This window comes from Lineus longissimus, chromosome 14 (genome assembly GCF_910592395.1).
Source record: "Lineus longissimus chromosome 14, tnLinLong1.2, whole genome shotgun sequence".
In the NCBI taxonomy this organism is placed as follows: domain Eukaryota; kingdom Metazoa; phylum Nemertea; class Pilidiophora; order Heteronemertea; family Lineidae; genus Lineus; species Lineus longissimus.
In genome coordinates, this window is record NC_088321.1 from 992,843 (window position 1) to 1,009,775 (window position 16,933).

Sequence of the window (16,933 nt, forward strand, 5' to 3'; positions counted from 1 at the left end):
GCCAATTGACCGAGCTTGTGTACAGAGGGAGGAGGATGGTCATCAGGCAACAAAGTAACCCGCATCCTTAAAACACAAAGTCGGACTGAACTAACATGCAGCGGTCGGGAAAACGTATACACGAACCAATTGTATACAGATAGCACTCGAGCGTTTGACTACTGACTATTGGAGTTGATTGGCGTTAGAAGTAGGAGCTAGATATAATTGGACCAACAGTAAATATACGTCAAAGACCGGCGTACCCCTTTAACCATCTAGGCACCAGTGGTTTACAATATCCTCCGCCTACCGATATGACGAAGGAATATAAAAGGTCTGAAGCTCAGGATACCCTAATTCCAATGTATCCTCGAAAATACCAGCTGCCGATTCGATCCATCGTCGGTAGTACTCGAACGCCCGGAATCAGTATGTGCTGCAGTTTGAAAAGTTTGGATGCGGGGTATGATAATGATACAAATCAACATTTTGACATATGTACATAATTGATGAGATAAGAAGATAAGGTTGAAGAAAAAAAGAAAAACTGCGGGAGTCGAACCCGTGACCAGCCGATCCACAGTCAAACACTCCCAGCGCTAAACCGTCAAGGCTTTCATGCTCAAGTGACGATTTCATTCGCCTCTTATATGCGGTATGCAAACGAGCGCGCCGTAATTGTGACAAGGTCGCGCAGGTGGCAAAGTGATTGACCCAAATAGTTCCAAGTAATCGTATATTTCGATAGTTGTACAGATTTTTCTCAACATATCGTATTTATATACCTCAGTGATATAAAAGATTATCTTTGCAGTTGATTTAACGCTTGAATGGCCTTTTTTTAAAGTCTTTAAAAATCTAGGTCAGCAGGGGGTCAGAGTCGTCAATCAATTGTTTTGAAAGACTCCGGCAGAGTCAAAAGAACTTGATGTTGGCGCCGATGATGTCAGCAATATGGCGTTTTCCGCCCCACCCGTAAGATTTGCTATCGTCAGTCACGTCATGAGCACATTGAACTGCTAGTGAGCCATGCTGAATGAGTACCGGCTACCGCTCTCTCCATCATCACCGACGATATGTGCCGGTGCCGGTCGTGCGAGGTCGTTTCAATGAAAAAGACGCACGCCACTGCCGTACCGGTACCTGAGAAAACCTGCTGTTTTAGGCAGACTAATTGGTACCCGTCCTACGGATGGGTTGCACTGGTACGAGCGTTGTCAATTGAGTATTTCTTTGAACACCCACTGCCACTACCCCGGGACGTCAAGTTAGCCCAAGGTCTGCTGATTGTCACACTCCCCGAGACTTCTCACCGAACACATATCCAAATGACCGAAGACAGATATAGATGAACGATCAACGGCTGACTCGGAAATGAACACGGGGTTGTTTACCATGGAGTTGTCACAGTCACAGAATCACCAATATCTGAGCAAAAAACACTTTAAAAACTCGGGAAGATCCCCAAATATTCCTGCTTTCGGTGGTGCAGCCGCAAGATAGCAGCGACAGTAAAACACATTGGAAAAATCACGTCATTCGACCAAAGGAGTAAGCTGAAATGCGTAGGCCTACATCTATCTAGTGATGATCTACCATATTCTCATATGACAAACCGAGTGGACACAGACATTACCTGAGCTAACATGCAGCAATCGGGAAAACTTATACACGTACCAATTGTATACAGATAGCGCTCGAGCATGTGACTACTGACTATTGGAGTTGATTGGCGTTAGAAGTAGTCACAACCTTGCACTTACTCGCTCCGTGATGCCTAGCTCGGACCCTGGTGCACTACCAGTACCTACCTGACCATTCTGTCTCAGTCACAGTCTGGGCCAGGACATGTATTGGTCAAAGACACACTTCTGTCACAACCTTGCACTTACTCGCTCTGTGATGCCTAGCTCGGACCCTTGGTGCACTACCTGACCATTCTGTCTCAGTTACAGTCTAGGCCAGGACATGTCTTGGTCAAAGACGCACTTCTGTCACAACCTTGCACTTACTCGCTCCGTGATGCCTAGCTCGGACCCTTGGTGCACTACCTGACCATTCTGTCTCAGTTACAGTCTAGGCCAGGACATGTCTTGGTCAAAGACACACTTCTGTCACAACCTTTCACTAACTCCCTCCGTGATGCCTAGCTCGGTCCCTTGGTGCACTACCTGACCATTCTGTCTCAGCCACAGTCTGGGGCCAGGACATGTCTTGGTCAAAGACACACTTCTGTCACAACCTTGGACTAACTCGCTCCGTGATGCCTTGCTCGGACCCTTGGTGCACTACCTGACCATTCTGTCTCAGTTACAGTCTAGGCCAGGACATGTCTTGGTCAAAGACACACTTCTGTCACAACCTTGGACTAACTCGCTCCGTGATGCCTAGCTCGGTCCCTTGGTGCACTACCTGACCATTCTGTCTCAGTCACAGTCGGGGCCAGGACATATGTCTTGGTCAAAGACACACTTCTGTCACAACCTTGGACTAACTCGCTCCGTGATGCCTAGCTCAGTCCATTGGTGCACTACCTGTACCTGACCATTCTGTCTCAGTCACAGTCTGGGCCAGGACATGTCTTCTTGTATTGGAGTTGTCTCAATTGAAAAGTGTACTTTAATTTATTAGTTACTCTTCTACCGTGAAGATCTAGGCCTATTGTAGTAAAGACCATTTCTTTTGCCGACCCTTTTTGTGGTACCGGTGTATCTGGCAAAGGGCCTATTCTTAGAGTAGACACTGACTACAACTACTACCAGTGGCGGCCCATAGTGTCAAGCAGGTACATTATCCTCCTGGCTAGGTAAATCTCACGTACAAGTTATCTCTTTAAGAACATATTCACGACTCGCCATTTAAAACATTTCAGTTCGTTATGTTCCTTCCACCATTCTATGTGGACAGCCCTGATGCGTACCTGAAAGATGCTACTAAATGCCTCCAGGAAAACTACTGGATCTTCAACTTCCAAATTACAAATTTCTTCGGGAATAGTACATGGGAGAAGATACCGGTAGAAGTAAGTTACAGTAGAACCTCTCTATTAAGGACACCCTCGGGACTGGCAAGTGCTGTCCTTAATAGAGAGGTGTCCTGATTAGAGAAGTCAAGTTGAACGGAAACAACCAATTTGGGACCAAACCTAGTGCCCTTAATAGAGAGGTGTCCTGATTAGAGAGGTCAAATTGAATGGAAACAACCAATTTGGGACCAAAGCTAGTGCCCTTAATAGAGAGGTGTCCGCTAAGAGAGGTTCTACTATCGTTTCGAAGAATGTGTGTTTGTATTCTTATGGATTTGAGTTTCGTAATTCTGTCGGGGCCAAGTAGAACTTGGGATATCTCGATATGGTATCCCAATAATCGATTCCAAGCGGACACATAGGTATCAAAAGCCACTTAGATCAGTAATCGAAGTGTAGCATTGAAGTCTTTCCTGTGGTGATATCTCTTGTGTTCTTGTGCCATTTTGGTCACAATATTCAACATTGCTGAAAAATATTCTCCCAGGCTTCTTAATGACCTACTATTTACCTCTTGTGTTTCAGTGGAGGGAACCTCTTCTTGACCTATCAACTCAAGAGCTGAATGAATTGCCATACCACTACTGTAAGGTGAGATATTCACCCTGTCGTGTACACCTGGGCATCAAGTCTTACATAATGACCAAAGCCCGGAGTACCTCGAGGAGTTCCTCAGTCTTCGTTCCCCGGACCGCAGGCTTCGTTCCCCGGACCGCAGGCTTCGGTCTTCCGAGGACCAATGGCTCCTTTCCATACCAGGGACAAGGGGCATCTTCGGAGACCGTTGCCTGGGGAACTTGGCACCCAGGCTGTGGAACTCACTTCCGGCCTGGATGCGTGATCCCATTGGCACCAGCGCCTTCAAAAAACATCTTAAAACTCACCTTTTTATTGAACACTTCGACACCAGCACCTAAATGTTTTAATCTCTATGAATGTTTTAATCTCTATGTACAATTTTCTCTTTTACTATGTGTTGTTTTTTAAATTGTACAGTGCTTTGCAAATGATTTTCATTCAAAAGCACTTCTAATATTATTAATTATTATCATTATTAGTATTATTATTATTACCAGTTTTGATTCAAGTGATGCAAAGGTGCATGCGATAAAATATCGCAACCTGTAGATATCTGCCAGAGCCATTGTCATATTTTTGGACGAGTCGACTTTTTCAACGTATTTACTTTTCAGGCATTAATTTGGGTGTATACATGTTCTCTTTGAAGCATTTAGGCCTACAGTGGAACTCCTCTCTATTAAGGACACCTTCTCTTTTAAAAAGGACACTGCATTTGTCCAAAATTGGTCATGTTGACCTCTGTAATCGGGACACCTCTCAATTAAGGACAGCACTCGTTAGTCTAAAGATGTCCTTCATAGAGATATCATGGTGCTGTATTATTCACTTTATGAGGCATTTACCTTTAAGTTGCTGACGCTCAACCAGTTAAGTTTGAATTTGAATTTCAGGAAGATTGGCCAGAGTCCTTGAAGTCCTTCCTCCAACTTTCCCAACGACTTTCTCTCCCGCGTCAACAAAGCGGAAAAAATCCTACCGTCAAAATCAACAAAGACATCAAGCGCGGGATGATCCCGAAGAAGATCGCTGAGGTGTCGTCTTTGGCGGCTGTGGTGGACGCCGTGTGTCGGGAGGGACGCTGTGAGGGGGTCATCGATGTTGGCGCTGGACTGGTAAGAATGAAGTTTTAAATTCTCTTGGAAATTACTGTAAACTATACAATTTTTGCACTTACAGGCGTTTTATTTTGCGAATTTTGCACATAACCTGAAATAGATTTGTGAAAATAAAAATAGCAAATAAATGTATGTGTTTTTTTTGGGAAAAACTCGAGGCAATTTTGTAATCTTTTTGCATCGATGTGTACGACCAGCTCTTTTCGACTCTGCACGGGCAATAATTGTACCACCCTACCTTATCCGTTCCAGGGTTACCTCGGTCAAGTCCTCACCTCTCAATACGGCCGTGACGTCATAAGTCTCGAACTGAAGGATGACAACACCGAGGGAGCCAAACAGCGTCAGGTAAAACAAGGTAGGTTACTGCGGGATGTCAAATATCCAAATTTAGGCAGATTTCCAAATTTCTTATTTCGTAATGCTAAATCGGATAGCCTTAATTGACCTTCTCATGTACACAGTGCCGTTGTGTCGTTCTTATGCATGCAAATTTGCTGAAACTTGGTATGTATAGTATGTGTATATCTGTCTACCGAATGACTTGTTGTAATTTATGTTATTTTGATACACTATTCGAAATTTTTTTATTCAGTAATAAATTTCAAATCTCTAACGAAAGGCGTAGGGTTTTTGACACTGGATCCTTTCTCTTGTCACAGGTGATCACAATAGACCCTAGCCTTTTCATAAGGACTAACATATCACTGTCTTGTGTACTTCCAGGTTCAAATCCAAAATCACGGCTCTATACCGTGGAATTGAAAGACGACACCGAATCGCGAGAAAACTTGAAGGAAATTCTCCGGATGGAATCCAGAAATTTAGCTAAGACGAGATCAGAAAAAACTAGTTGTCGTCATTGTCCTGATTCATGTGAGTCTGAGGTGACCGTGTCAAGCTGCGTCACACATGGTTGTGAGACAACGTCTCCTACTGTCGGAGGGGATAAGACGATATATAAATGTGCCAGCGGTGATTCACTGAAAACGGAAAACAGCGCAGATAGTGGCCTTAACTGTAACTTGTGCATCTCGGAGAAAAATAACGAACCAAGTGATTCTGGTGTGATGTCAGGCTGCGTCACTCATGGTTGTGAGATATTGTCACATACTGTCGGGGAGGATAAGACAAGAAGTGAATGCGCCCGCAGTGAATCAGAAAACGGCGCTAATGGTGGCCTTTGTTGTAACTTGTGCAATACCGAGATAGCTAAAGGACCGTGTGATGATTTAGATACTCGACAACTTTCTCAAAATGTTTCGCGACGCATTGACGTCGGATTCTGTATGGTAGGGCTCCATTGCTGTGGAGATCTCACACCGACGATGCTGAAAATGTTTGGCGATATCGAGGAGTTGACGCATCTTGTCTGCGTGAGTTGCTGCTATCATAACATGGAGAAGGAGGGCGATGACGGGTTTAGAAACTTTCCGATGAGTTGTCAGGTTCGGGATGCTGTTTGTGGTGGTGTAGACCGCTGGTGCAGTCATTTTGCATTTCGGCTTGCGGCTCAGGAGACGAGGTAGGTGTCCGTCAGAGTGAGTGTTGTCACGGGCAAGCCAAAATTTGGCTTGTCACTTTCGCGGCTAATCTTGTCAAAATTTTGGCGAAACTAAATTCTGCCAATGCTTCTCTCATTCAGAGCCCGATGGAAACATCAGTCCAAGGATGAGCATGAGCAGCACACAAGACACGTGGCCTACCGCGGCATCCTGCAAGAGTTCATGGGGAATGGTACGTGTTTGGTTCAGGAAACACACTGTAGAATGCAGCACTTGACAGGGAATGAAATTGGTTGACTACATCAAGTCGATTGTTTTGTGTCTTTGTTTCTAGGCATATAAGACAATAAGAAGCACATTGCACTTCTCACAACAGGCAGGGTGATATCTGTAATCACATTGTCACTTCAATCTCGTTCTCCGGTCCAAAATCTATACCTCTGTACATCAGCTGATCAAAGAGTCAATAAAAGAGGGGGGCATGCGTTGCTTTTCTCGTCAAAATTCCTGGTGTGTTCCGAAATTTCATGGTCCATATCAACGGTTTTCCTGAATTAGGGGAGGTGTGTGTGTCTCTGGTGCACCCCTCCCCTTGGATCCACCCTGCTTACATACACATTGTATGAACACCTCTGACGCAAGTTTCTACAACTTTTCAGGAGATAACAAACTGAAGAAAATCAAAAGGAAAGTAGCGCGAAAGTCTGCGTTTGTCGATTTCGGTAGCTACCTTGATGCCGTATTGGAAAGAACGGAGGGTGTTGATGTCTGCAGTCAGAGGCAGGAGCTCTTGGACCTCTACATAACGTACGAAGACAGATTCGAATACATCGAGCCTATTACGGTGAGAGATTTTCTGAAATGTTCACATGACATCCGGACCAATTCGTGCCATCATTTTCATATGTCATCCGGACGAATTTATGTCGTCATCACATGTCGTCATACTTCATCCATGTCCTCGGCGCCGGTGTCAGCGGTAGACCCCCCCACACAAAGTTAAATCATGTTCAGAAGCTAGCAAATTAATGGGAATTGGGCCAAGTTGTCCCAAACAAATTTTGTCACCAGCATTGGCGTTATTTCAACCTGCTGTTATCTCCCTCTGCTAAGCCCCGAGACTAAACGCCTTGTTAACGCAAGCGTCACTGACGACCAGGCCTTAGAACAACCAGGCCTTAGAACAACCAGGCCTTAGAACAACCAGGCCTTAGAACAACCAGGCCTTAGAACAACCAGGCCTTAGAACAACCAGGCCTTAGAACAACCAGGCCTCAGAACAACCAGGCCTCAGAACAACCAGGCCTCTGAACAACCAGGCCTCTGAACAACCAGGCCTCTGAACAACCAGGCCTCTGAACAACCAGGCCTCTGAACAACCAGGCCTTAGAACAACCAGGCCTTAGAACAACCAGGCCTTAGAACAACCAGGCCTCTGAACAACCAGGCCTCTGAACAACCAGGCCTCTGAACAACCAGGCCTCTGAACAACCAGGCCTCTGAACAACCAGGCCTCTGAACAACCAGGCCTCTGAACAACCAGGCCTCTGAACAACCAGGCCTCTGAACAACCAGGCCTCTGAACAACCAGGCCTCTGAACAACCAGGCCTCTGAACAACCAGGCCTCTGAACAACCAGGCCTCTGAACAACCAGGCCTCTGAACAACCAGGCCTCTGAACAACCAGGCCTCTGAACAACCAGGCCTCTGAACAACCAGGCCTCTGAACAACCAGGCCTCAGAACAACCAGGCCTCAGAACAACCAGGCCTCAGAACAACCAGGCCTCTGAACAACCAGGCCTCTGAACAACCAGGCCTCTGAACAACCAGGCCTCTGAACAACCAGGCCTCTGAACAACCAGGCCTCTGAACAACCAGGCCTCTGAACAACCAGGCCTCAGAACAACCAGGCCTCTGAACAACCAGGCCTTGGTGTGTAGATTAGAATGATGTTGTCCCCATATTTTACTTCAGTATCCTACTTTTCCAGGCCCTTCAGGTCATCCTGCAGCCAGTGATAGAGAGCCTCATCACGATCGACAGAGTCATCTACCTAAACGAGCGGGGCATTCCAGCGGAGATCGTTCCATTATTCGACGAGTTTGTATCACCGAGGAATTTAGCAATAATTGCAAAAAAGTCTTGATTGAGATCTTTTGGACGATGTCATAATGTGCCTTTCTGCCGACCCCAATGATTTTACCAAGCACGTATAACGGACAGCACTTGTCAGTCCCGAGGGTGTCCATAATAGAGAGGTTCTACTGGGTATTAATGGGTACACCGTTAGCTGGAAGATGGGCATTTAAACCCATAGGGTATGACCTTCTTCATCGAAATAACAACTCAAACTCCTCTGCCCCAAGTGTGACATTACAAATTTGTGTTGCCCGAACAAAATTGTGCTGTGATTTGCAAGCTCTAATGTGCGATGTAATAAATATCTGTGGAATATTCATTTTATGGTCTTCATTTCTGTCTCCTGTGCAAAGGCTTCAAATGGTGTAAATATATAGTAGAACCTCTCTATTAAGGACACCCTCAGGATTGACAAGTGCTGTCCTTAATAGAGAGGCGTCCTGATTAGGGAGGTCAAATTGAATGGAAACAAACCAATTTGGGACCAAAACTAGTGTCCTAAATAGATAGGTTGTCCTTAATAGAGAGGCGTCCGCTAAGAGAGGTTCTACTGTACATACTGGATACATCTTTCGGAAGTGCCGTCATGTAATCAGATTTACAAATACTGTACCGAGTTTCAACAAATTCGTATGCATACTAACTTCACAAAGGCATTGTGCTTAACTGCGTTTCTATTAGCCTGGACCACCGGTTTATTGGCCTTGGGACTCCTTATTTGGTCAGGTGGAGTCCGTCGCAAGGTACCCATGTTCCTCTTTTGCTTGGCCTGGCATAGACACCAGATACAATGAACCTCGGTTTTAAGCCTCATCTGAAGGACTGACGTCTCCAGTTGAAAACGTCCTCATGCCAAATAGAAGACAAAGTCTTAAATAGGTTTACGCAATTTTTTATTCAGAAAAAAGCATTGACGTGGACTCTCTACATAATTATATACACATATTTATACACAACCCTGCCGAATGTTAGCATAGCATACACGAGAAGGAAGGATTGAAATTTCTTTCTTCAGGTTAAGATGAGATTGTAGTACATTGTCAACAGGGAGCAGGACATAGATAGTCTTGAATTTAAGGACATATTATTGTGGGCAACCAAGCAGGCAAAGTCTAGTTGTTCTAAGAACCAGTTAAGCATAAGAATTCAGCTTGATAGCATAAATCCAAATTAATATGTAGCAGATGCTGTAGGAATGTTTGAAGTTTATACAAGGATTACCAGTAAGGACGGAACCTTTGTATGGACAGTAAGCGCACGGAACATGTATGTCTATGTCATAAGCTCCTCAAACCTCTAGGGCTGTATATCCATAGACCCTTCCCTTGTGACGCTGTTTTTATTGTCGCCAAAGTATGTTCCTTTGTACGACCAATGGGAATGTCTAGTGAGCCAAATAAAGGATTTGGAACTCGTAGTTTTCAGGCTGCCGCAGCCAGACTCTGGAAGACCCTCCCGACACCCTCAAGGACAATAAGGACACAATGGGTGATATGAATAAAGACTAGCAAATGCTTTTATCTAAAACTCCATGTACATTTACACTAGGCCTTTCTGTACAAAATTGAAGTAAAAGCATTTGCTAGTCTTTATTCATATCACCCCTTGTCTTTCAGAAAGGGACTAAAGACCTGGCTCTTTACCATCAAAAGCACTTGAGCAGTCTTTAATGATTAGCGCTATATATAAATATAAACATTACATTACATTTCGTGTGTGGGTCTTCTCAAGGGAAGATAGAACAAGGTCAAACTCCATAGGTGAACTGTCCATGGACAGGCAGCCTAACAGATCATACAATACCTGGCGATATACTACTCAGTAGTCACTGATATCTGCTATGAAACAGACCAGCGTGTTAGCAGTTATGAAATGCAGCATTTCTATAACTGCGCTCTGCATTTGGGCTAAAAATAACTCAAAAAGTATGTCATGACGGCCAGAAGGTTGTCAAACTCGGAGTCAGACAACACTGGTTACAAGTCTCCGTTACACAACGCACAATCTCGCTGCAATCTGGGTACGTCACGAATGTGGAGCGCTGATACACTACCGTTCGGCATTTCTGAGGCACCAGGCCCGTGAGCACACTAAAACAAGGACAGTGTACACAATAAAACATTCATTATACATACATCAACATGTACCCAGTAGTGCTTTTAAAGATTTAGCTATTTCTAAGACGGGTAAAATTTTTGCACATACATTTTTCCAGGTTTCCCTGCTCAAAGCACTTTTTGGATACAATATTATTACCCAGGTCTCCACAGAAATCAATCAGATTCAAGGAGAAACCAGAAGGTGCTCACTTGAACTCCACCAGTCGGGAACCAAGTAGTGATCCGGCCAGTTGAGGTGAGACAAAATATGCCATAAATCCAACCTTAAGGCCCCAAAAAAAAGTTCAAAGGCAAAGCTTTTTAGCCAACGATGTCCCAGTTAAACACAAGATACCGGTCTGGAAGGGCGGATATATTTAATCTCAAATTGTTCTCATTTTAGTGATGCATGACTAATGACAGCTTCCAAAACAGTCGTGCTGCCCTTCCCAGCATTCTGTGACATTTCTCGCTCCCAAAATTGATCAAACAATGCCGTGATTCTCTAAGCAAGTATCGTCCAATCGGAGCTTTATTTGGGGGAGTCCCATGAATCATCATCGAAGGGATCGACCTGACGTCGCGTGTACCGCTCTCTGAATTCTGGCGGCAGGATGTCCAGATCTTTTTCATCACGGATAACACCCTGTAAAATAAAGAGGCAGAGATAAGTGACTGTTTCGAGGACTTATTTACCAAACATCAGTGGTTCAAAACCTGACACTACATGCCTCGAACATTTAGCAGACACTTTACATCGATTGGATAGACTTGTCCAGGAATGCATTGGAAGAGTCCATTCAAGAAGCTAGGGGTGTAAGGAAAGGTTTACGCAGAATGCTACTCTGATTCGTATTCAGGCCGTCCATGAGTACATCAGCAAGAGGTTGGAGGGGTTGAGGTGCAGACTCACAGGGGTCTATCCCAAAAGGGTATGGCGTCACCAGCAGGCTCGACATCCTAAGATAAGCCCCTTAATCAAGCCATGTCACTACATGTACTGTACTTACTTTCGGTAAATAGCCCAAGAGTTTGACAGCGTGCTCCTTAAGTAATCTCTGGCGCTCCTCCTCGATGATCTGTCTGTGATAGCTCTCCAAGTCCTCTTCGCGTTTCCTCTCGTCCAATTCATGTTGCTGGAAAAACAACGACACTACAGTAATGTTCTTCTTCAGCGTTCGCTCAGCACTCGGAGGTGAATTTCTCCACGGAGTATTCCTCCTCCAAGGCGGAAGAGCGTACTTACGTACCACTCAGCTAGTCACAAATTGGTTCATCAGCCCAGTGACATTGTCTTCGTCGCCATTTAGTAACGTGATTTAGCAGCAAATAAGTTTCAGTGTACTGGTTTCCTTTAAAGTCCGTAGCATCTAAAGGAACTTACGTTACCAAAATCGGAGAAAGCCTGACTGAGAAAGAGTTATTTGAAGTGAAATATTAAAAACATTTCCTAGCCATTTTATTACTAAACCTTGATTTGCCTGCAGAGGAATTTTCTCAAGAAATGGGCCAAAAAGCCTTTGTGGGACCTGACAGTGCTCTACACAAGGCAATTTGTTTGGGCGTCCTACACTACCTAGGCAGCTGACCACCCTACCTTGGAAGAGCCACCCTACTGTGCTCTCGTATTTTGTACCTTGGGGAAACCCTGTGGAGAACCCAGTGACATGAATGAGATCCTCTGAGCCTTATTAGTGCTCTCCACAAGGCAATTTGTTAGGGCATCCTACCCTACCTTGGAAGAGCCAACCTACCATGCTCTCCTATTTTGTACCTTGGGGAAGCCCTGTGGAGAACCCAGTGACATGAATGAGATCCTTGGAGCCTTTTTACAAAACTCACCCTATCAGCAGCATACTGTTCTCTCCTCTTCATCAACAACTCCTCAACTGCCCGCTTATGTTCCAGTTGCTTCATCCGCCTCTTCTGCGCGTTCATCTGTTCGATGCGGTCATCGTCCGCAAACTTCGCCAGCATCTGCTGACGGAGTTGCTCCTCCTCTTCCTGCTGCGCCCTGGTGCGCTGGGCCTTGAACCTGAAATTGGCAAGGCAGCGTCAGTTTTTTAGTGCGGAGATGAGAGCAGGCCAGAGAAACCAGAAAGTTTCGATAAGAGCTAGAGAGAACTTGGGACTAAACACCCCAACAAGATATTGCAACGATCCTAATAGAACACAAGAGACCATATGATTATGAATGATCTTTGTTGACAATAGACACTTCGGCATCACGAAAACATGAGTGGTAAAGAATACTCACAGCAACTGTTCCTGGTGCGTCCGCTGTAACTCGATTCGCTCCCGAAGTTTTCGTTCTATTTCCCGCTTCTCCTTGATGCGTTCCGCCTCCTCTCGTTCCTCGAGGGCGAGTTCTTCCCGAATGCGGTCCATCTCCTCTCGCGTTCGTTCATCAGCGGCAATCTGTTTCGCAAGCATGTTCTGGACCTGTTGACGAGACAAGTTGTGACGTTACGCCATTGTGAGGTCAGTGAGATGAGAAATGCAAAATCCAACTGGTTTTAGTGGCTCAAAGCGCTTCACATCATTACCCCAAGCTCACGCTTCCCTCTCTCGGAGTAATACAGGTCTGAGCTGCAGCTAAGCAGAGTTTTGGACTCAAACATTCTCATTTGAAGCTAAACACCCACTTACTCCTGATTAGAGCAAAGCTAATTGGTAAAGTTTATTGCTCTAGGACACAAAATGAAATAGCGGTGATCAGATGGTAAAGTGTATTGCTCTAGGACACAAGATGAAATAGCGGTGATCAGATGGGTAAAGTGTATTGCTCTAGGACACAAAGATGAAATAGCGGTGATCCTTCTGAGAGTCGAACCCACCATTATATGTACCACACGTCTTCATGATGTAAACCAGGGCAGGAAGACCCCACTGAATTCAATAACATGATTCAGCTAAGCTGACAATGCAATCCCTACCCGGGAAAGAAAAAATCATCACGCCAACAACTCTAAAAATCGGCCTCAGAGACGCAAAATCATTAAATTCGAAAAGATTCCAAAAATATTTGATGAATGTTTTTCTTACGTGTGCCTTCGCCTGTTCTCGTTCCTGTTTCTTCGCTTGGTACTCGCCCTCCCGCGCCTGCTGCTCCCGCGCGTACTCCAAAATCTTCCTGTTCTCGTCCTCCAGCTTCTGACGCTCGCGAGCCTTCCACGCCTCTCGCTCCGTATGGAATTCTTGGATGAAGCGCTGAGTCTCGCCCTTCTTCTCGCGTGTGAGTTCGCGCTGTCGCTGGTCCTCCTCGTAGATCTTACGCGTGATTTCGTCGATCATGAGTTTTTCTTTGAGGAGTTCTTCGTACATTTCTTGACGTTTCATTTCTTGCTCCTGGAGAAAAATAAACAAAATATTCATGAAGACTTTCTCAAAGAGAAACTATTTACTGACTTTCATCGTGAACTGAAGCCTCATACTCGGTCATAGCCAAGTGGTTAACACCGCTGGCTACCACTCAAAAGGGTCGGGGTCCGATCCTGGGGCAAACACAAGATTGTATTTCTGAATGAACTTGTTTGGCTTTCAGTCTTTTTCCCTTTTCAGAGATTTACGTTCGTCCTAGATTTGATCCGGCACTTTCTAACAACTAGTCCTGCCAGATGGCCTTGAACACTTCAACTTTTTTTCCTATATTCTATGCCCCGGACTCTCTCAATTCTGCAACAGACCAATGCAACCACATATCAGAACTCACCTCCAACTGCCTCTCGAGCTCCTGTTGGTGCCGAATTTTCTGTTCTTGCAATTCTTTCGCCCGTTGTAAGTCGGCCGCAGCAGCGCGTTCATGCTCCTCTTTCTGGTAGCGCGCAACTTCTGCTTCTCGTTTCTGAAAAATATGTTAAGGAGGAATAAATTTTGTCAAGATCAGCACTCAAAATGCACAAAGACAGCAACTGCGTGTTCGGCTGTTTTTGTCAAAAGGCAACAATTTTTCAGGTGCCTCTCCCAAAGAAGCAAATTGCTACTTCAAATTTTAGCTCTCAGATACCCAGGAAAAGCAAATTGGCACCGAAATTTCAACATTGTCCTGGGGACCACTCCAGAATACCTTGTTTCAAGGTCACACCATTTAGGCCCTCTAGGTTAGACCTCCCCATCCAAAGTTTCTAAATCTCTGATATCACTTAACACTAGTCTTCATTTATTTATCTTGCTAGTATGATAACCCGACTTGGAACCCTGGTGAGTGGACAAGGAACTAATCCACGATACTCACATCAACATCGTATTTCCTAGCTTGTTTCTCGGAGATCTGAGCCTTTCTCTCCTGACTCATGTACGCCTCCTTCAATTGGTGTTCTAGTTCTCGGATTCCAACACTGAAAAACCACCAACACTGTGTCAATAACTTCTCTAGCAGTTTGCACTGCAGACAACGACAACATCTGCAAAAGCATCTACACCATCCGGGCCTACATGACGTCCAGATATCTGTCTTAACATCTACAACCACATTGACCATTAAAAAGGCCCACCATCAGGCCTCATGTTAAGCACTGCCAAGGCAACAGGACAATGCCCTGGTTACCTTATAATATTGCATTCTTGCCTTCAAATTTTTGACTTCACAAAAGGCCTTCCTGCAATACTAGTAATTTTTAGATTGCTGGCTCTTGATTTAGCAATGATTACAAGGCAATTAGTATGTCTAAATTGCCTTTTACTCTGCAAGGAGTGTCGTTTTCATTGTAATCACGTCGCGAAGATATCCAGGCAGCCCTAATAACAAACTGTGACAGCATTTCTGGTTTGAAGTCAATGGTATTAAAGTCCACTTACTCATTTTCCCTAATTTGTTGCCTATATTTCTCATCTCTCATTGTCGCTAGATTTCTGTCTTGAAGTTCCGCCGCCAATCGACTTTCTTGCTCTGCCTGCTGTGCCTTGATGACTTTCTGCCTTTCTTGCTGGAGTGAGGAAAAACACAAGAACATCAAAATCAAGGCATGTTTGGTTCGGCCTGACAGAGTAGGTGTTGTGTTGCTGGTTTCATCAAAAAATATAATTTAGGGTTGGACGGTCAAAAGAACTTATTCATGTTCTAATTTCATTTTGTATACACCAAAGGGGTAGGCAAATTTACAAGCATTTTTGAGCGATGAAACACTTTTTATACATGTAGGCCTAACTGGAGTTTTTATGGGATATTCTTGTGACTATATGTAAAATCATTCGCTACGTTTCCCTCAGCCTAAAATGACCTTCAATCCCTAACTGGAGTTTATATGGGATGTTCTTGTGACTATATGTAAAGTCATTCGCTACGTTTCCCTTGGCCTAAAAATTAACTTCAATCCCTGCACAGGTAACCTTGCAGAGTGCAGTGTTCTGCAGTGTTCAGTGTTCTGTACCATTTTAGTTTTTACACCAATCATCGGCGGTCAGATCCGTCTCATGGCAGGATCACTACGATTTCTTACATTTCTAATTGCATCATCCATTTCCCTCTCCCGTCGTTCGATCTCCAACAGTCGCAGGTAACGTTTATTCTCTACGCGTTTTTCGGCCGCCATGTTTGCTTCGAGCAGTTTCTCGGTGTTGAGAGAGCGGATGGTGTCTTCCCTGTTTTCCTCCTGTCGACGACTGGCCAGCTGCTGTTGCTGCGTCACCGCGGTCGTTCGACGGCATGTCGCCTGAAAGAATTGCCGAGATCAGATGATATTATTATTAGTCAAAGATTTTATCAAGATTGTTCATTTAACGCAAAAATAATGAACACATCCACATGCATCTTTTTCATCTTGGGTCTTGGATGGCTGTCTTTCCACACTACAGATCCATGCACTTGATTGGGAACAATGTTTACATGGATATTACAGATAACGTAGTGGTGTTGGCCGTCGTGACGTTACCATGCATTTTTACATTACTGTAACGAGACGTGACGTCTTCGTAAACGTTGTTCCCAATCAAGTGCTTGGATCTATAGACACTATACAGCTTGTGACAGTCAAAACGGGACATGCACCGGAACGAGTTTACAATCCCCGATCACACCCCAAAAAAAGGTCATCGGTTGACTAACCAAGCACCACTGTTCAATGGATTTATAGTTGAATGCGATCAAACTACGTCATTTCCGATCGGGGATTCTGAAGTTTAGCCCATGCACCAACTGCCACGACCTGTACATACATAGCCTATGTACATAGCCTATGTACATAGCTGCCCTCTGTAGTGACGACTGTGCATTGAGCCTGTACATTTTCCAATCAATTTTTGTGTATCAACAACGCAAATAAAACACTTTTTCAAAAAGAGAACAATAATGAAATATTACAAAAACGATACCAATGGGTACTTTACAATCTGAATAACACTTGAACCTACCATTTTGAAGATGTACCGGCTGGTGAAGGAACTTATTCACGATTATTTTATTCTGCCTTTCACAAAATTCGGTTAGAAATGCCTGCTGGACTGTTGTTCCGTTGTCAAGCATAATCCATTTTAATCAAAAGGGGTGT

The 16,933-nt window shown here is 44.5% G+C and overlaps 2 protein-coding genes across 2 annotated transcripts; one reads left to right on the top strand and one right to left on the bottom strand.

The window, feature by feature from the left end:
• The first annotated feature begins 1,391 nt into the window (after positions 1-1,391).
• LOC135498867 (probable methyltransferase-like protein 25) lies at positions 1,392-8,673 on the top strand. The gene is made up of 9 exons (XM_064789366.1): positions 1,392-1,533; positions 2,855-3,004; positions 3,533-3,598; positions 4,480-4,701; positions 4,957-5,062; positions 5,431-6,229; positions 6,350-6,441; positions 6,869-7,053; positions 8,201-8,673. The coding sequence occupies exons 2-9, from the start codon at positions 2,861-2,863 to the stop codon at positions 8,354-8,356; spliced, it is 1,770 nt and encodes a 589-aa protein (XP_064645436.1). The 5' UTR covers positions 1,392-1,533; positions 2,855-2,860; the 3' UTR covers positions 8,357-8,673.
• Positions 8,674-9,225: 552 nt separating this feature from the next.
• LOC135498989 (meiosis-specific nuclear structural protein 1-like) lies at positions 9,226-16,886 on the bottom strand. Its single transcript, XM_064789580.1, has 10 exons — positions 16,797-16,886; positions 15,887-16,099; positions 15,246-15,373; positions 14,683-14,785; positions 14,161-14,292; positions 13,494-13,796; positions 12,706-12,890; positions 12,291-12,483; positions 11,459-11,584; positions 9,226-11,094 (listed from the first exon to the last, which is right to left on the bottom strand). The coding sequence occupies exons 1-10, from the start codon at positions 16,797-16,799 to the stop codon at positions 10,981-10,983; spliced, it is 1,500 nt and encodes a 499-aa protein (XP_064645650.1). The 5' UTR covers positions 16,800-16,886; the 3' UTR covers positions 9,226-10,980.
• Between the last annotated feature and the right edge of the window lie 47 nt (positions 16,887-16,933).